At 35.2% G+C, this 18,504-nt stretch overlaps 1 protein-coding gene across 8 annotated transcripts in view; it reads right to left on the bottom strand.

The window, feature by feature from the left end:
* KCNQ (KCNQ potassium channel) overlaps positions 1–18,504 on the bottom strand; it is a 108,084-nt gene that overhangs the window by 57,572 nt on the left and 32,008 nt on the right. For all 8 annotated transcript variants that reach the window (XM_074102109.1, XM_074102108.1, XM_074102112.1 and 5 more), the window contains one exon: positions 5,170–5,345. In XM_074102109.1, the coding sequence (XP_073958210.1) occupies positions 5,170–5,345 (176 nt within the window). The remainder of the gene's footprint in view (positions 1–5,169; positions 5,346–18,504) is intronic.

Raw genomic sequence — 18,504 nt, 5'->3', positions numbered from 1 at the left:
GTCATATTTTAAGTATTTCTCCGTATTTATACATCTACATTCATATTGGAATATTATTAATTGCATTATTATATATAAATAATTTATCACATTCAATTAAATTATTTCAATACAAATAAACTAAATGTTTAACAAAACTAGTACTGCAGATAATTCGAAAATATACATCATCACAAACTATACAAAAATACTACAATCACATCAAAAACACTCACAGCAAAAATACTGAATCCACGGCAAATTAACTATATTCGACACCAATGGAATCAAGCAATCTGGTAAACAAATGTTGTGACTGACATTGACACTTGACTGACGACTCGCCGACTGACTGACTGACGTTGGCTTTAGTGATGTGAATGCTCTTTATAATACTTCAATCAGCAGTAAATAATTATTTGGAATTTAATCATATTTCATTATTTAATGTTTTCCCTAACTTACAATCCTAACTTAAAACATTACGTTTTTCTTATACGAATTTCCACCGACCTTATAGCTCCATTAGAATACTCCATTATAAACTTGGGGAAAATATTTGTCAAAAAATATGTGGATACATGTTACACCATTTTTAAAAATTCTACCCTTAAAGGGGTATAAAGAGGAGTGAAAGTTTGCATGGAAAAAACGTTAGGTATATTTAAAGATATAATTCTAAAACTTCGTGAAAATGTTATAAAACATTTTAAATTAAAAGGGACATGGAAACATAGTGAATGACTCTTGAATTGAACAGAACTAAGAGAATATGTGATTCGCCATTTTTAATTTCCAGAGACTAGACAGACTCCGGTGAGGAAGAAATTATCATGTCAATTTGACAAATATAACGGATTTTCGTCTTCCAATTAATTCTATAAAATAAACATATTTACACAATTGTTTAATGATACAATGATTGTTAAAAACAGTAGTGGGTTCATTGAAATGTGAATATGATCGGGATTGGCGTTCAAATGTAAGTAACTACTTTGCTTTTATTGCTTTGTTTACACGATTGTTTAATTGCATAGAGTTCTATTTTAGAGCGTGCGTAGATGATACTCATTCTCATAGCAAAATAACTTTTACTGTCAATTTGACACCGGAAAATTAGGTACGACGACGAGCGGAGCGAGAAAGAGCGTTAGGTACAATTGCGACCACAACGCGCGAGCCGAGCGAGCAAAGCGAGTGCACCGCGGCAGCGGCCGGCGAAGCGCCAAAACCTTATTTATTTTGGAAATAATTTGGCCCTTGCTTGGTTATGTAAAAAGTATATAAATGCTAAAAATAAATTGAGAAGTAATTAAGTAATTATATATTTGATGTGCAAAGATTGAAGCTATATTTAAAAAAAAAAACCGGCCAAGAGCGTGTCGGACACGCCCAAAAAAGGGTTCCGTAGCCATTAAGAAAAAAATAAGTAATATTTTACTAAGGATTTCGTATTTTATACGGAATCTTCCAAGTTTAGGTATATTTTATACCTTAGGCTGCTATTTACTCTTAAACTACTAATAATTCTAAAGCAAACTTAGCCATTATAGTTTTCCTTGAAAGTTTGATATACTTACTACCATTCTGAATTTTTTCAAATTTTTCCTCCTACCGGTTTAAATTTTAGAGGGGGGGGGGACGCTCGATTTTAATGAAAATTTGCAATTTAAAGTTGAATATTTTGCAAACATATCACTAAATCGAAAAATCGTCTTAGCAAATCCCTAATGGTTTTAAAATACCTATCCAACGATACCCCACACTATAAGGTTAAATGAGAAAAAAAAACACCCCCACTTTACGTCTATGGGAGGTACCCTTAAAATTTTTTTTAAATTTTTTTTATTGTACCATTTTGTCGGCATAGTTTACATATACATCCGTGCAAAATTACAGCTTTCTAGCATTGATAGTTCCTGAGCAAAGCCGCGGATGGACAGACAGACATGGCGAAACTATAAGGGTTCTGTTTTTGCCATTTTGGCTCCGGAACCCTAAAAATGCTTTATTTTTGGATAAATTATAGCGGTACGCCACGAATATAGTTTGCAGTTTATTACGTAATACCTATGTAGTGGAGTATTTTGCTGTGCAATCAGTAATTTTGATGTGAATTCTGGATAAAAAAAGGACTTTTTTGATGTTCGTTTAAATACTACCCATTCATATTAATGTCGTGTGCCTGCATCACGAAGTGCCACAAATACATACCTATTGCTGTCCTTTGATATATTTCTGTATAATACCCGCTGTAATCACAGAATAAATAATAGTACTTACCACTTAATATATTAAATTTTTGGTTTAGTAAAAGTCACCCGTATTGCGACTTTCTTAAGTTATTTTAATTTCATAAATAGTGGTACCGTAAGACAGATTTTTGTGCCAAGTTACAATTTCAAGAGTGTTCGAGTTTCAATACCAATAAACGAGACCTGATAAACTGAGCTTTAATACCTGTGTTGCAACCCACTACAATATAGTAGTTTATTGCTCGCTAGTGTTTACTGAGCTCATTAATAAAGTCGCGAAGGCAAAGTCTTATAATGCATTAACCTGAACCTATAATACCTACTTAATTAAGTATTCATTCTTCAGCTGTATTTGTAATGTGACCGTCAAATCATGAATAATCAATTCAATAACTGTTTTTCAAGCAGGATAGACTTAGCTCATTGCCTTTTGAATTTGTTATTGTCGCGTTACTAGTAGGACCTAATTTTGTTTTGGTACGAGAAGTGGGATGAAAGGGGACAGAGTTTTGTCTAGGGTCTGAGTCAGTCGTTCAGCTCAACAATTAGCCGGTAAGTAAATCTTAGATATTGTAAATATTCTACGGTAAGTATGCAAAGAAATTTCTCGCGTGATTGTTGTCCCCGCTTACCTCCTCTTCTAGCCCTTACTTATTCTTATTACGTATTTAAATACAGCATGGAATAAGTACCTAACCTACCTAATAGGACTAGTATAAATACAGATATAATATAACTTACTTGACAGGTACTGGGATATAGAGATTGCGATGAAAATTAGTAAGCACTTGAAAAGAGATTGTCTAATTTTGTTTTATCAGTCGATAAGCTAATGAATTGCAGTCACTGATACGCCGCGACCCCATGGGCTCTGATATTCGGGAATATTGATAGCCTAATCCCGCCCGATTCGTATCTCCTACAAAATTACTTTGATTTCCGAATCACTGACCATGCGACGCGATTTTTCGTGAACAAGTAATGATAGATGGTAGAGATTGATATGTAAATCTAAACCCATAAATATATTTTTGAGGAAGACAACTGTCAGACTGTTGAATTTCTTATTATCTATATAAAATTTGTCTAGTAATTTAAATACGTAAGTATGTTCAGTTTACTTAAACTCCAGTTTTTTTCTTTCATAGAATGCGTTATTGTTATTCCGGATATTGTTACCAGTAATTTTGTCTGTAAAACAAATATGAATTTAACGAGAGGCGAAATCGACGGAGCTCCCTATAAGGAGCTCCTATTCCGCCTAGTTAAGGTGCTTCGAATACTAACCTCTTTGGTGAATACTAACCTAACCTATAGTTGAGCAATCATGTTACCTGGGTTTTCTTTTTCTTTATTGCAGGGGGCTCGCCCCCCCGCGCCCTCTTTACTGTTTCGCTTATCCAAGTATCAAATATTCATCCTTTTCATTCATAACAATATTATGGATTTAGCATTTTTGCTATAAAAATTTTAGACGACAATTAAGTATAGACCAAAAATGCTTTAGGAAAAAAAATATACTTATGCCAAAAAAGGAGTATGCTATACAATATTATACCAAACAATTACGACCAAAAAATTTTTGACCTTGAGAAGTGTACCATTCTACAGCATATTGCTGGTGGAAAATTTGCACATGCATGTAATGTAATATTATTGCATGCATACCACTACTGCTTCGCATCGCCGTTTGAGTGTACCTATCATTTTCACTGGCAGGTTAATGAAATGAAACCCCTTTATTAATGTTTTGCTTTGACGGCCATTTTGCTACCGCGTTATTAAATTGCAAATTGCTTGTAATGAGTAATTAATTAGGTACTTATGCCACAAACTTGTATTAACATAATTTTGATGAAGACGTTATTTACTCGTATAATGAAATGAATGGGAACATATCAAGTATAATCACGAAAACGAGTACAATATTACTATATGGAGAAAAGTTAGCGATTTAAACTTTACACTTAAGAGAAATTATTTGGCCACTTCATAGGTAGGTAGGTAGAACGTAGAAAAATAAATAAATTTGTTGCCAAGACTTCTTTGGTCCTGAAAATCAAAAGCTTTTGCGTCGAATTGTAAATATCTAGTCAAATTAAGTTTTTAAGAACTCGAACCATTTCGTAATTTTTACTAGAATTTATGTTTTTAGTAACACCGTTGATATTTAAATAAGCTGAAGGAAATTAAAGTTAAACTAGTTTTTATGAGTACCTACAGTAAGTTGCTACCTACTATCTACAACACAAAGTTATACCTATATCGATTTAAAAGGCTTTTAAGAACGCTATTATGCTCATGCTCGCAAATCGCTGCAAGCGAATAGTTTTAGATTATACAGAGTGAAATTTAAATTGTGATTCAAAATTAGTGTTTCAGGCGTTTAAATTTGGGGTTTCCATACACTAAGTTTGTGATTTAACTTCAATAAAGTATAAATAGCTATCCTTTAGGAGTTAATGCATTATATAAGTAATTGTTGTCCAGCATTTACACAGCTTGAAACACTGATTTTGTATCACTATTTAATTTTTACCCTGTATGACCGAATATTGGCTTAACACCTTGTTTAGCTAGTTATACGGGAACAAAAGGACATGAACGGTTAAAGAAACCCCAAATGCATATGGCCTTAGGCTACGTAGTACGTGCGCACTATACGATTAGCCACGCGGTTTTAGCACACCGTCTTTTTCTCAAGCGATACTCTGAAGAGGAACGGTGCGCTAAAACCGCGCGGCTAACCGCATAGTGCGTACTTGCACTAAGTTGATTAAGGTATATCCTACGTAATATCATAACGCTGTATTGACTATAAAAACAACTGAGGAGTCTTATGCCGTAAAAGCTGTTTGAGGCTTACTGAGATATAAATAAAATGAAAATAAAATAAAATTCTAATATAATTGTAAAATATAAATGAGTTGTAAACCTGTCGATGCGCATAGACGACGGAGCCGAGCAGTTTCCAGGTGCCGCCGCGCCGGTCCATGCGCACCATGCGCAGGATCTGGAAGAAGCGCAGCCCGCGCAGCGCCGACGCCGCGAACACCTGCCCCGACGAGCCCATGCCCAGCACCACCAGCGACGCCAGGATCGTCGTAACATCTGTTTAAGTCATTTATTCAATCAGGCTGCGGCTCCACCAGAGACGCGCGAGAATGTGTTGCAGGAATGTGTTTGTTGAACCAATAGACAAGATTCATTTACCTATCCTAGCTCCGCCGAGCTGTTTAGACTAGGGCTTCCAATACCGGGATCCCGGATTTATTTTGCCATTTTTCAATACCGGTATTGAAAAGTCTAATACCGGGATCCCGGTATTAGTGATTTTATGATTTGTCTGGTATAAAATTGACTACAAATTGCAATATAATGTAATTATTCACATTTTAATGCACTTCATAAGTAATATTTTATCAGACAAGTATTCTTTCCAATACGAATAGGTTAAAGGTACCTTAGTTATGTTCTTATGTTGATTATCTTGTTTTAATTTTTTGTACACAGTACTTTCAAAAAAATGAAAGCATAATTAATATGTACTTATGGTAAAAAAACATTTGGTATAAAAGACTGATTATGATTAGGATATAAAAAGAAATGATATTTTAAGTTGTTATAATAGTATTTTATGCAACAGTTGTATAACAGGCTTCAAAAAAGCTTGAGTGGCGTGAGTTACGATGTGAGTTTTAGCGAACATCGTAAGAAAAAGACGCCACGAGCTTTTTTTGACTTACTTATACAACGTTGCATACAATACTTTTTCTTCGACTTGGGTACTTATTAATTAAAATACAAAATTAGAGAAAAAGTAAACTTGAAATGTTTTCATACTTTACACAGATACTTTAGTAAAAAGTATCGCAACCGCAAAGAGAAGGTAAACAACAATAAACAAGTGAGAAATATGAAAACGTCAAAATATGTCTAAGTTAATTTTTTTTTTTGATTAACGTTTATTTGCCTGTGTCGATGTTAAAAATACGCATTACTTAAATGTTGGCAGGCTATGGATTAGTAGGTTCGGAAAGTTTTTTTCTGTATAAAAACCATATAAAATATGTAACTAGCACCTTAGCGCGTCCGAACGTGACGAATTAATTGAAAAAAACCCGAGACACGGGCTTAGCGAAGTCCAGACACCCGCGTCGCGGTCCGTCTACGCATATTACATAGGGACGGTACGATACGAACTTCAATTTTTGAACTTCAGAGTAGGTAGGCCCTCAGTATTGCTTTAGCAACATTACGATACAGTGCTGTTATGGGGAATAGACAATATAGACTTTTCCAGAACCTTGCTATGTATGTTGTTATATTACTGTTCGTGATTAAGTAAATCACATATTACAGTAGGTATAGGAGTAGAAAAAATATTTTATATCGTTATAAATAAATTTCAGGACTGAACTTGGCGCCCATTTAGATCTCATTCCTTTAGTCGTTAAAGTCAACAATCACGGCATATATTATAATATTGAACTTGGCTCTCATTTCACATTTATGTTTTGATGGGATATCACTACTTTTTGTACAGAAATAATTTAATTTTAAAATTATAAAAATTTACTAGTTTCTGATTTATTCCTTTGTATTCATCCAAATACCTAGCTGGATGCCAAATTTCAACTTTCTAGGTCATCTGGAACTGGGTTAGAATTTTTGATATATAGGTGAGTAAGTGATAAAAATGTCGATTTTTGGATTTTTTTCTAAATAACCTATCCTGGCCGAATACCTATCTAAATAAATTTGGAGCACATATGTAGGTATCTTACAAGTCTCAACGAATGAGCCAAATTTGACATGTTTATGTAAAATTGTTTTAAAGTGACGAGGGGGTCATAAGTGGCTCGGCAAAAACGGTTCGGGTAAAATTACACACGGTGCTGCTCGCCAGTTCTGTTAGCTTGAACTTGACTTGACACGCTACCGCGTGTCTAGATTTGATGTTTGTAATATATAATACGATTTTCAACTAAAGACTGTTTTTTTAAATTGATTTTTCATCGAAAATGTTAAAAGATTAAGAAAAAATGATAATTGACGGTATTAAAAAAATACCTACTTAAGACTTACCTACTTAGAAAAAAATTGTTCCGGTATTAATACCGGTATTGAAAAAGTCCGGTATTTGGAAGCCCTAGTTTAGACTAGAGATGTGGCAAAATTTACCAAGGGACTCTTAAGTGCATTATCAACTTTCACACATTACTACATGAATTATGATGCAGCTTGAAAAGTCCCGACTATAATTTAATATCTAGATTAAATTTTTAAATAATTTCTAAGTATCAACATCGTTTAATCAGTGTACAGCAAGTGTTGTCAGCCTCATTTTTTTAATATACCGTAGTTTCTCGTGGACAGCTTACGCTGGCCAGTCTATTAGTTCATCTGGTTAAGATAAAAATACCAAGTAATTACAGTGCGTATGTCAATTTAACTCTAGACCAAATTACTTCCTTTTTGCTCAAAGTAACATTTGTACAGCAAATGTGAAAGACCAAGATTAGGAAAACATACGAGTAAATCTGCGAATTGGGAACTTCATATACCTAGGTACCTACACCATTAAATTTCTATGCAGGAGTAATGTTTATATTAACTAAATTTAATAAAATATGTGATTATGTCCATGTTTAAAACTTGAAATAAAAAAATATGTCTATGTTTATCTTGTTGCTATATGTAGTTAGGTAGGTATGAAGTTCCTAATTCGCAACATACGAGTTAATCCAGATTTACTCTTATGTTTTCGCAATCCTTGTCTTTCGCAGTTGCTGTACAAATGTTACTTTGACCAAAATTAATTTGGTCTAGAGTTAAATTACTATTACTATATTTATACCTACTACAGTAAATGCCACCGAAGCAGGCGCGGCCCGAGTATTTGGCTTATAATAACACAAATACACCATCATCGCAATTTTCCAGAAAACAGAAAACTTAGCCCAAAAGCGAGGCTCCCGACTGTGATGGAATTTTAGTTCCTTTTTATCACACCGTAATAGTTTTTTTATAACACCAACATAAATACATAACATAATAACACGTACTTAGGTTGTATGTCACGAGTGTTCCATTATTTATGATTAAAACAGTATTTTAAGCTTATAAACCCTGCTATTTCCGTCCCAAAATTTGGTTGTATTAGGAAGTAGGTACTGGAAGGGTGCGAAGTACTAGGTGGGGGTAATGAAATCTATCGCAGCGCTCATAGTGGCCAAAAGAAGAAATAATCTAGGCTCTGCCATCTGTCATACTCATATGAATCTGTCATTAACAAAGCAATTTGTATATATAGACTTTAATTACCTAATTTTAGTAATAGATGTTTGTGTTATGATGCGAGTTTGAATTATTGAACACTGTCCCTGTTTTGTTCTTAATTCCTCTACATCTCGGACATGCCCAGCAACAATTTTCCTTATGAAACGGTTTGTGGTTGAAATTGTATACTGGGTGATACTCACAAAACCGGTCTTCAAAATGATACTCATTTTGATCTGAAAACGATATTTAATTTATTACTAGCGATATAAGAACAATTATATAATTTTACTATTATTCAAAGAAATCAATAAGATAGCTTTTCTTTTCGTTTTACAATAAAAGTACAACTAAACATGAAGTAACAAACCCTGACATAACGAAAATAAAACACACTTTTGAATAAATTTTACTTACCTCATTTAATTTTAATGACCAAAAATGAATTCACAACCTTTTGTCCACCCAAACACACACACACATCACAGTAATTTTGTATTATAAATTAATACGTTATAGGTTTGATTTTTGTCACAATGTCGCGATGAAATTACAAAACGTCAGAGCATCAGAGCCAAAAAAGTTGCGGACGCTAGGTGGCGCTGATGTCGTGCACAGAGCCAATACTAAATATTCACAACACACTAGTTTATAGTATATTGTTGCACCAAGCAGAAAGTTATTTATTACTATGATTGGTTTTTTAGAGTCTTTTTGTATTTTTTATTTCAACTCCAAATTTGTTACTTTTACGGGTACCTATCCCGTGAAACCACGCATAGGTTACAGGCTAAGGTGCAGCCAGTTACATATTTTATATGGTTTTTATACAGAATAAAAACTTTCCGAACATAATCCATATAGCCTGCCAACTAAGTAACGCGTATTTTTAACATCGTGACGGGCAAGTAAACGTTAATCAAAAACAAAATTGAACTTAGACAAATTTTGTCATTTTCATATTTCTCACTTGTTTATTGTTGTTTACCTTCTCTTTGCGTTTGCCATACTTTTTACTAAAGTATGAAAACGTTTAAAGTTTACTATTTCTCTAATTTTATATTGTAATTAATAAGTACCCAGTCGAAGAAAAAGTATTGTATGCAACGTTGTACGTATGTCAAAAAAAGCTCGTGGCGTTTTTTTCTTACGATGTTCGCTAAAACTCACATCGTAACTCACGCCACTCAAGCTTTTTTGAAGCCTGTTATACAACTGTTGCATAAAATACTATAAAAATACTTATTCGCATTTAAATTAGAATCACTAATTGCAGACAAAAAGTTCTAAAAACGTTCCTAATTTCCGTTTTGCCTTTTGATTGCTAAGGCAACTTTAAATAATAGCAAGCTTATTCTTCTTAGGTAGGCGTGTTTCAGTTCGCCGCAAAACGAAACTTATAGCGTCTGTTGGTTACGATGTTTTTATGATAATTTCAACAAATACAATACAACAACAAGTGACGTATGCGCCAGATGCCATATTTCCCTCCCACGTACTACCATATACGTGTAGGTACACATTTCTTTACATATAGGTAAATGGCGAACGCTTACAATTAATGTTCACGTTATCTAAGTAGGTATCATATCGCCAATCAAGCTGACGAAACTTATAAGCCTGAATGCTGATGAATTTCTGAAGATTGATGTCGAAATGTTGTGACTTTGATTTAACTCTTGCCATTACTTTCTTATTCTGTGTCTTGCGATAAAATAATTGGAGGAGAAACTCTCACCCTTGTATTCACACTAATTGGCATTGATCACTATTTTACAACGTGGTCTAATTCCAAAACCATTTCGAGGATTAGGTTTATTCAATAATTTTATAACATTTTTGTAAAAAAATACTAAATGATCGTGTGCAAAATAACGTTTGACCTTTGTTTGACTTTCATCGTAAATAAACGTTATAATGTTATGTGGCGTTATCTGGGAAAAGGTATCTTGTTGTCGGTTCTAGTTTCCAAGATAATCGCGCTTAAAGTAAAATGTCAAAAAAACCTTTTTTCTTTTTTTGCTCTATATTAATAAGCAGGGTCTAAATTTTAATTTGACAGAGACACAAGTTTTTAAATCGATTTTTTATGAGTAAAAACATCCCTTAAAGTTTAGTAAGAAAGGTACCTTATTGTCGGTGCCGCTCTTGAATGTTTTCTGTGCGCTCGGTATCGGTTTGGAAGACGTGTCGGACGTCGGTACTTTGTCGGCGCGTCATCATCATCCCAGCCTATACGTCCCACTGCTGGGCACAGGCCTCCTCTCAGAATGAGAGAGCATGGGCAGTAGTTCCACTAAACTAACTAAACCACCTAATTCTAACACTGCCAGGTGACAGAAGACACTACGTTTTTAGGGTTCCGGAGCCAAAATGGTAAAAACGGAACCCTTATAGTTTCGCCACGTCTGTCTGTCTGTCTGTCTGTCTGTCTGTCCGTACGTCCGCGGCTTTGCTCAGGGACTATCAATGCTAGAAAGCTGTAATTTTGCATGGATATATATCTAAAAAAATTTTAGGGTACCTCCCATTGACGTAAAGTGGGTCTGATTTTTTTTCCCATCCAACCCTATAGTGTGGGGTATCGTTGGATAGGTCTTTAGAACCATTAAGGGTTTGCTAAGACAATTTTTCGATTCAGTGATTTGTGTGCGAAATAATGAAACTTTAAAGTGCAAATTTTCATTAAAATCGAGCGTCCTCCCCCTCTATATGGTAGTAAGTATATATATCAAACTTTCAAGGAAAACTATAACGGCTAAGTTTGCTTGAGAATTATTAGTAGTTGTGGGCTGTTTCACCATCCATTGATTAGTGTTAACCGACGGTTAAATGTGATGCCGTCTTCGTCTATTCGAACAAAACAAATATAGACGGCATCACACCTAACCGCCAGTTAACACTAACCAATGGATGGTGAAACAGCCCCTAAGAGTAAATAGCAAAGTATAAAATATACCTAAACTGGGAAGATTCCGTATAAAATACGAAATCCTTGGAAAATATTACTTATTTTTTTCGTAATGGCTATGGAACCCTATTTCGGGCGTGTCCGACACGCTCTTGGCCGGTTTTTTTTTAACAATTGTGATGGGCAAAGAGAAACTTAGTTTTTAACGCCGTGGCAGCTATGGGAGGCTATAATTCCGGTAACTTCTAAATAGGATAAAAAAATTTAAAGGCAACTAAAACCAAAATCCTTCAAATAGGTGTCTTAAATTCGCCTATTTTATGAAAAAAAAAATATAAAAATAAACATCGTTTTTTTTGAGACCAATACCAATTACATTATTTCGGTCAAGGTTTACTGTGAATTCGCCTTTGAGATAATAAGTCATCATCATCCCAGCCTATATACCTACGTCCCACTGCTGGCACAGGCCTCCTCTCGGAATGAGAGGGCTTGGGCCGTAGTTCCCTTCCCACGCGGGCCGAGTGCGGATTGGGAACTTCACCCATACCATTTAATTGCTTCGCAGGTTGTGCAGGTTTCCACACGATGTTTTCCTTCACCATAAAGCTCGTGGTAAATTTTAAATGTAATTTCGCAAATGAATTCTGAAAAACTCAGAGGTGCGAGTCGGGGTTTGAACCAACGATCCTTTGCTTGAGATGCCATAGGCCAAACCACTGGGCCACCACGGCTTATGTACGCACACGCCCGGAGATAATAAGTAAACTTACTAAAACGTTTCAACTAAAATATGATTTTTGACTATATCGATTTTTTTTAATGTATAATAAAAATATAGTATGAATCTGAATACTCTGAATTGGGATGTCCCAATTTTTGGCAACATATAATAAATCGAAAACCATTTGGAGAAATAGGCTTTGTGAAGCGTTTTCAGAAATCAGATTACAAAAATGTGATAAACTGAATTAAATAAACAAAATTTAAGTAATGACCCTCATTTGACCCCTGCAGTGTCGCGTCACAAAGGTAGTTCTAAAGCAGTCTACACTCTTAAGCAAATCGACAGTTTGAAATGTTGCTGTCCTGCTTATAATAGCAAAGAGTGACAAAGATAGAACTTTAATAACATGATGCGCACCGGGCTTTTAATAGTTGTCATTTATCGTAAAGTCCGAAATGTATACGAGTATTTCAAATGTATTTTACAAATCAAATTATTAAGTTACTACGTTACAAGTCAGCCGTGGTGGCCTAGTGGTTTGACCTATCGCCTCTCAAGCAGAGGGTCGTGGGTTCGAACCCCGGCTCGCACCTCTGAGTTTTTCGAAATTCATGTGCGGAATTACATTTGAAATTTACCACGAGCTTTGCGTTGAAGGAAAACATCGTGAGAAAACCTGCACAAACCTGTGAAGCGATTCAATGGTGCGTGCGAAGTTCCCAATCCGCACTGGGCCCGCGTGGGAACTACGGCCCAAGCCCTCTTGTTCTGAGAGGAGGCCTGTGCCCAGCAGTGGGACGTATATAGGCTGGGATGATCTATTTACTATCACACCATTAAACAAACAGGAATAACCGAAGCTAAAAGAAGAGTAATAAATAAAACTATTTGTCATGGTTCATTTAGGACCCTAAGCCGTGCTTGAATTATTGTCAAATTGTAATGCCACAGATTATGTTATGTACGACCTGAATTTTTCTAGGCAATGGAACGTGGCTGTCTCACTGTGACGTCATCCAGCGTATTTTGTAAAAAAAATAAAAAAAATTAAATACTCATCCAAATTAAAAATCAATGAAAATGGTATCTTAAAATATCCAAAAATAAAATAAAAACTATAGGTTATTTTTTTTGGTGCATCCCATGTTGTACGTATATCTTGGCATAAATAAGTAGGAGTAAAATTGAGGTAGCTATTATCGTGAAGTGGCGGTTTCCTACAATGTTTTTCGTTAGCGGCTACAGTACCTGGCTCTTATGACACCTTCCTCAATCTTTCAAATTGATTCGCTCCGATATACGTTCCGAATCGAGCATGATTGATCGTTACAATAACTCAACATGTGATAACGGTCCTCAGACCGAGGGGTTTCGTTTTCGTACCCCATCGAAGGGGTCCCCCAAGGAAATGCGGAGAAGACTTGATGAGGTTGGTACAATATGAAAAGTTTTAGAACACCATTATACTTTTGATGTTTCGCTATTTTATTATAACATTGAATTGAAACTACAATTTGTTGGTGAACATACATAGCTCCCAAACTTAATTTTGTAATATGATAAAGTCAGTCAAAGTCAAAATATATTTATTCAATTTAGGATAACAAGCAAGAGAAGAATCCGGCAAGAAACTCAACGAGGTATATATTTTTAAACAAATAATAATGTAATGGCATCATAACTTAGCTAATGGCAATAGCTAAACGAGATTCATAAATAAAAATAATAATTTAAAAAATCAATAACCCGCGTGCAATATAATACCTAACAGTTGTTAAGGTAAAATGAACTGAAAATTGTATTGTATTGTATTGTAACTCTTATTATTGTATAAAACATATGAAAATCAAACAAGATCGAAACAAGACGAAAAAATTAAAATAAGCAAAAGATATGTCGGCGGCCAATCGTGAAATGGCCAGTTTCTTTAGGCAGATCATGAAATACCGTGGCATATCATGAAATACCTAGGCATATCATGAAACGCCGCCATATCGGTTCTGGACTTCGCTGGCCGCTGCCGCGGCACGCTCGCTTCGCTCGCTCGGCTTGTGCGTTGTGGTCACAATTCATACTAAACACTCCTCGCTTCGCTCGTCGTACCTAAATTTTTCTATTTTCGGTATATCACGATGTGCTCGGTATAGATCTAGGAATATCGACGAACGCGTTGCTCTAATCGATCTGCCGTATTGTTTCTCAGGCACATCGTGATATGCCTGGCCAACTTCTAGGCATTTAGGCATGATATTATCATGAAATGGCGCCGTTTCACGATATGCCTAGGAATTTCGTGATCTGGCGGATTTAACGATCGGCCGCCGACAGATACAAGACCAAACACAAACGGTTACCTACTTTAACACATGTCCATGATAGTCCTTCAAAATTTAATGCAATGTTATGAAATGCAGACGGAGGCATGAGATTGAGTGATAGGTAACAAATCTTTACGAGCCGCAAAATATTTTTTCTCAAAAATGTCCGTAAAAGTTGACATTATGCTTTACCAGAAGGTGAAGTGCAAAGTTTATGGTCAGCGAAAAATTAAAAAGTTAAAACGATTGCAGGCGCGCTAGCTCGACAATAATGAATTAGCGCGCCTGCAATGAGTCACTTTTTTTTACTTAAAAAACGGCCATGGAAATTTTAGCACAAGTCGTATACAGCCAAGTATAATAATGGCCGGTATCAGATATTTTGTTGGAACCCGGACTTTTTCTATTGGGTCTGAAATAGCTGTGGTGTTTTCGGTGGAAAAATACACCTGCAGTTTATTTTTAATGAAAAAAGGCGGGAAAGCATAAGAAAAATATTGGAATAAAATAAAATTTTATAATAGGTATATTTTGAGAAAATTTTTTTTATTTCAGAATTATTCACCATTTTTGAGAAAGCTTTATATTAGTCTCGGCTGGAATAGCAATTGCTGGCTTCGTATTAGTTAAACGGACTCGCAAGCTCGTCTGTTTAATACTCATACTCAGCCAGCAATTGCCACTTCCAGGCCACGACAATAATCTACTATTTATACTTGCAATTATTAAGATTACATTTTTTAATGTTTTCAAAAATATCTGTATGTAAGTATGTACACAGATGTACTCGTATGTTCCTTGTAGATCGATTAGCGAACTGCATAGGTGGCGATAATCCTACTAATCCTACTAGTATTATAAATGTGAAAGTTTGTGTGAGTGAGTGAGTATGTTTGTTACTTCTTCACGCTGAAACGGCTGGACGGATTTGGATGAATTTGGCGAAAAGTTAGTTTATAACCTGGATACTTTTAATCCCGATATTCCCACGGGATAGGGATAAAATCTGGAAATAACAACCGCTGGGCTTAGAGTCATAAAATTTGGTATGTAGGTAGTTGAACGTCTGGAATAACACATAGGCTACTTTTATCCCGATATTCCCACGGGATAGGGATAAAATCTCGAAATAATAACCGCTGGGCATATAGTCATGAAAATTTGGTATGTAGGTAGCTGGACCTCTGGAATAACACATAGGCTATTTTTACCCGATACTCCCACGGGATAGGGATAAAATCTTGTAATGATAACTGCTGAGCTTAGAGTAATGAAATTTGGTATGTAGGTAATTGGACGTCTGAATAACACATAGGCGACTTTTTGACCCGATATTCCCACGGGATACCTAGAGATAAAATCTTGAAAAAACAACCGCTGGGCTTAGAGCCATGAAATTTAGTATTTAGGTAGCTGGACCTCTGGAATTACCCCGATACTCCCACGGGATAGGGATAAATCTAGAATGATAACTGCTGAGCTTAGAGTAATGAAATTTGGTATGTAGGTAGTTGGACGTCTGGAATAACACATACGCTACTTTTTATCCCGATATTCCCACGGGATAGTTTTGTAACTAAGGGACCCCATACATCCTGTATTATTATTATTTTGTATTTTTTTCTTTTATTTATACTGTAGTTTTTAAGTATTTTATTTGTAATTATTTCATTTTGACCAAAATGAGTTTCTGCCAATTCTTGCGGCGCATTCTTTTTTGTAATGATGGTCTTTCTGACAAGCGCTGGTAGTGTAAAAGTGCCCATAGCGGCCTATTTACTGAATAAATTATTTGAATTTGAATTTTGAATTTGATAGGGAAAATTTTTAGAAATTTCAGCACTGGGTTTAGGTCTTGAATTTGTACAGTTATTCACAACACAACCGCAATGAAGACCACGATATAAATTTGGAAATTTCCAGGGGATTTGTAAAACCCCGAAAAGTTCAATTGCAACTCAAGACCGAATAGTTTACGCGTGCGAAAGCCACGGAGGTTAAAGCTTATATAGTATAATCTTGGTATATATAGTATCTTTTCATTTCATGGCGTTATTGATATAGTTTTTAACGAACAATAAAAAAAAGTATGTGTAATATGACTCTAATTTACGAAACCGGCCAGCAAAGAGCGTGTCGAACACGCCCAAGATAAGGCTAAATTCAAGTAATATTTTAAAGGATGTTTCGTATTGTGTACTGAATCTTCCAAGTTTTAGGTATATTTAACCGACTTCAAAAAAAAGAGAGTTATAAATTCGGTTGTATGTTTTTTTATGTTTGTTAAGTACCTCAGAATTCCGTCATTTATGGCATCAATTTGAACATTTTTTGCATTCGTCTAGGAATCCTATTCATAACTTTATTTAGTCCCATAAGCACCAAATCAGGATATGATTGTGATTGGATAAGGAAATCGAGGGACTCTTCAAATTTTGTAGGGAAACCTATGGTAATATTAATTTGAAATATTTATGTAGCAACTCGTGATGCTTTGTGAAAATCCATACTAATATTATCAATCGCAAATTAAATATTGTCAAATCTGTCTGTCTTCTCTGTTCTGTATTTACGCTTCATTCGCCAAACCGCTGAACCGATCTTTGAAAAAACTTTTAGTATAGCAGATATAGAATATAGACCTTGTAAAGAGACATATGCTATCATTTTATTGCGAAAAAGGCTTTAAAAGGGTTGAAATAGGAGATGAAAGTTTAGAAAGGTAAAATTCTCTTTGTGTCGTTGTCGAATATAAAACCATGAAACTTGGCTTTTAGGCACTTAATGAGAAAATAAATCGATGTTTATTGGAGCTTCTCTTAAAATTTGACCTGTGAGGGGTGATAATAGGGGATGAAATAAATTTATATGTGAAGAAGGTCGTCATTATCGAAGATAAAGCGATGAATCTTTATTAAATTTGCCGTTTCGGCACGTAATTAAGTAAAGTAAATAATATTGCCCGTGCTTTTTAATTCTTCCTGTGAGGGGTGAGAATAGGGGATGAAAATTTATATGGAAGTCGTCATTATCAAAGATAAAGCGATGAATCTTTATTAAATTTGCCGTTTCGGCACGTGATAAGAAGTAAATAGATATTTGCCCGCGCGTTTTTTTAAATTCTTCTGTGAGGGGTGAAATAGGGGATGAAGTTTATATGGAATATCGTCATTGTCGAAAAATCGATGGTTCTTTATGAAACTTGGCATTTGGGCACGTGATAAGAGATAAATAGATATTGTTTGCGCTTTTTTTAAATTCTTCCTGTGAGGGAGTGAAATAGGGGATGAAACTTTACTGGAAGAGTCGTCGTTGTCGAAGATAAATCAATGTTCTTTATGAACTTTGCATTTGGGCACGTGATAAGGGATAAATAGATATTTGTTCAAGTGATTTTAAAAAATTACCTGCGAGGTGATGTTAGCAGAGGGAATGATGTAGTGTTAGCAGAGCCGTTTAAGCTCGAGCAAAATGTACGCAATGTGGGGTCATTTTAGATGGGCTTAGACATAGTAGTTAGACATAGTAGTACTTTGACATAGACAGTCAGACATGAAAAAATTATAATTTTTCAGATTTTTCTTATCTATTGAGCTATAAGAGCTACCTTTATGCAAAATTCCAAGTTCCAGGACGCCGGAAGTACCTATTACTATTTCTGTTAAGGTGATTTACATGGAAACACCTTTTTTAATGACTGTAGCTTTGATTGCCTTGACTTAGAAGTTTGATTTTCACAGCTTTCGGCCTATTGACCTGAGTTTAGGGTTCAATTTCAACTCGATACCGATACCGCCTTACGAGATAAAGGTTCTTGACAGACAGACGGCGGACGGACAGCAAAATGATCCTATAAGGGTTCCATTTTTTCCTCTTGAGCTACGGAACGGAACCCTAAAAAACATTTGTTCCGGCGCTTTTCAAAATTTCGACCTATTTACTTGATAATATGGGATAAAGTTCTACGAATTCCAAAAAAATTACTATAAGTATAATTTATTGAATCAGGCGTTACTTGCGGATGTCCATATC

Source organism: Choristoneura fumiferana, chromosome 18 (assembly GCF_025370935.1).
Source record: "Choristoneura fumiferana chromosome 18, NRCan_CFum_1, whole genome shotgun sequence".
Classification (NCBI taxonomy): Eukaryota; Metazoa; Arthropoda; class Insecta; order Lepidoptera; family Tortricidae; genus Choristoneura; species Choristoneura fumiferana.
The sequence above is the reverse complement of the archived record's forward strand: the minus strand, read 5'-3'. Positions and strand labels throughout refer to the sequence as shown.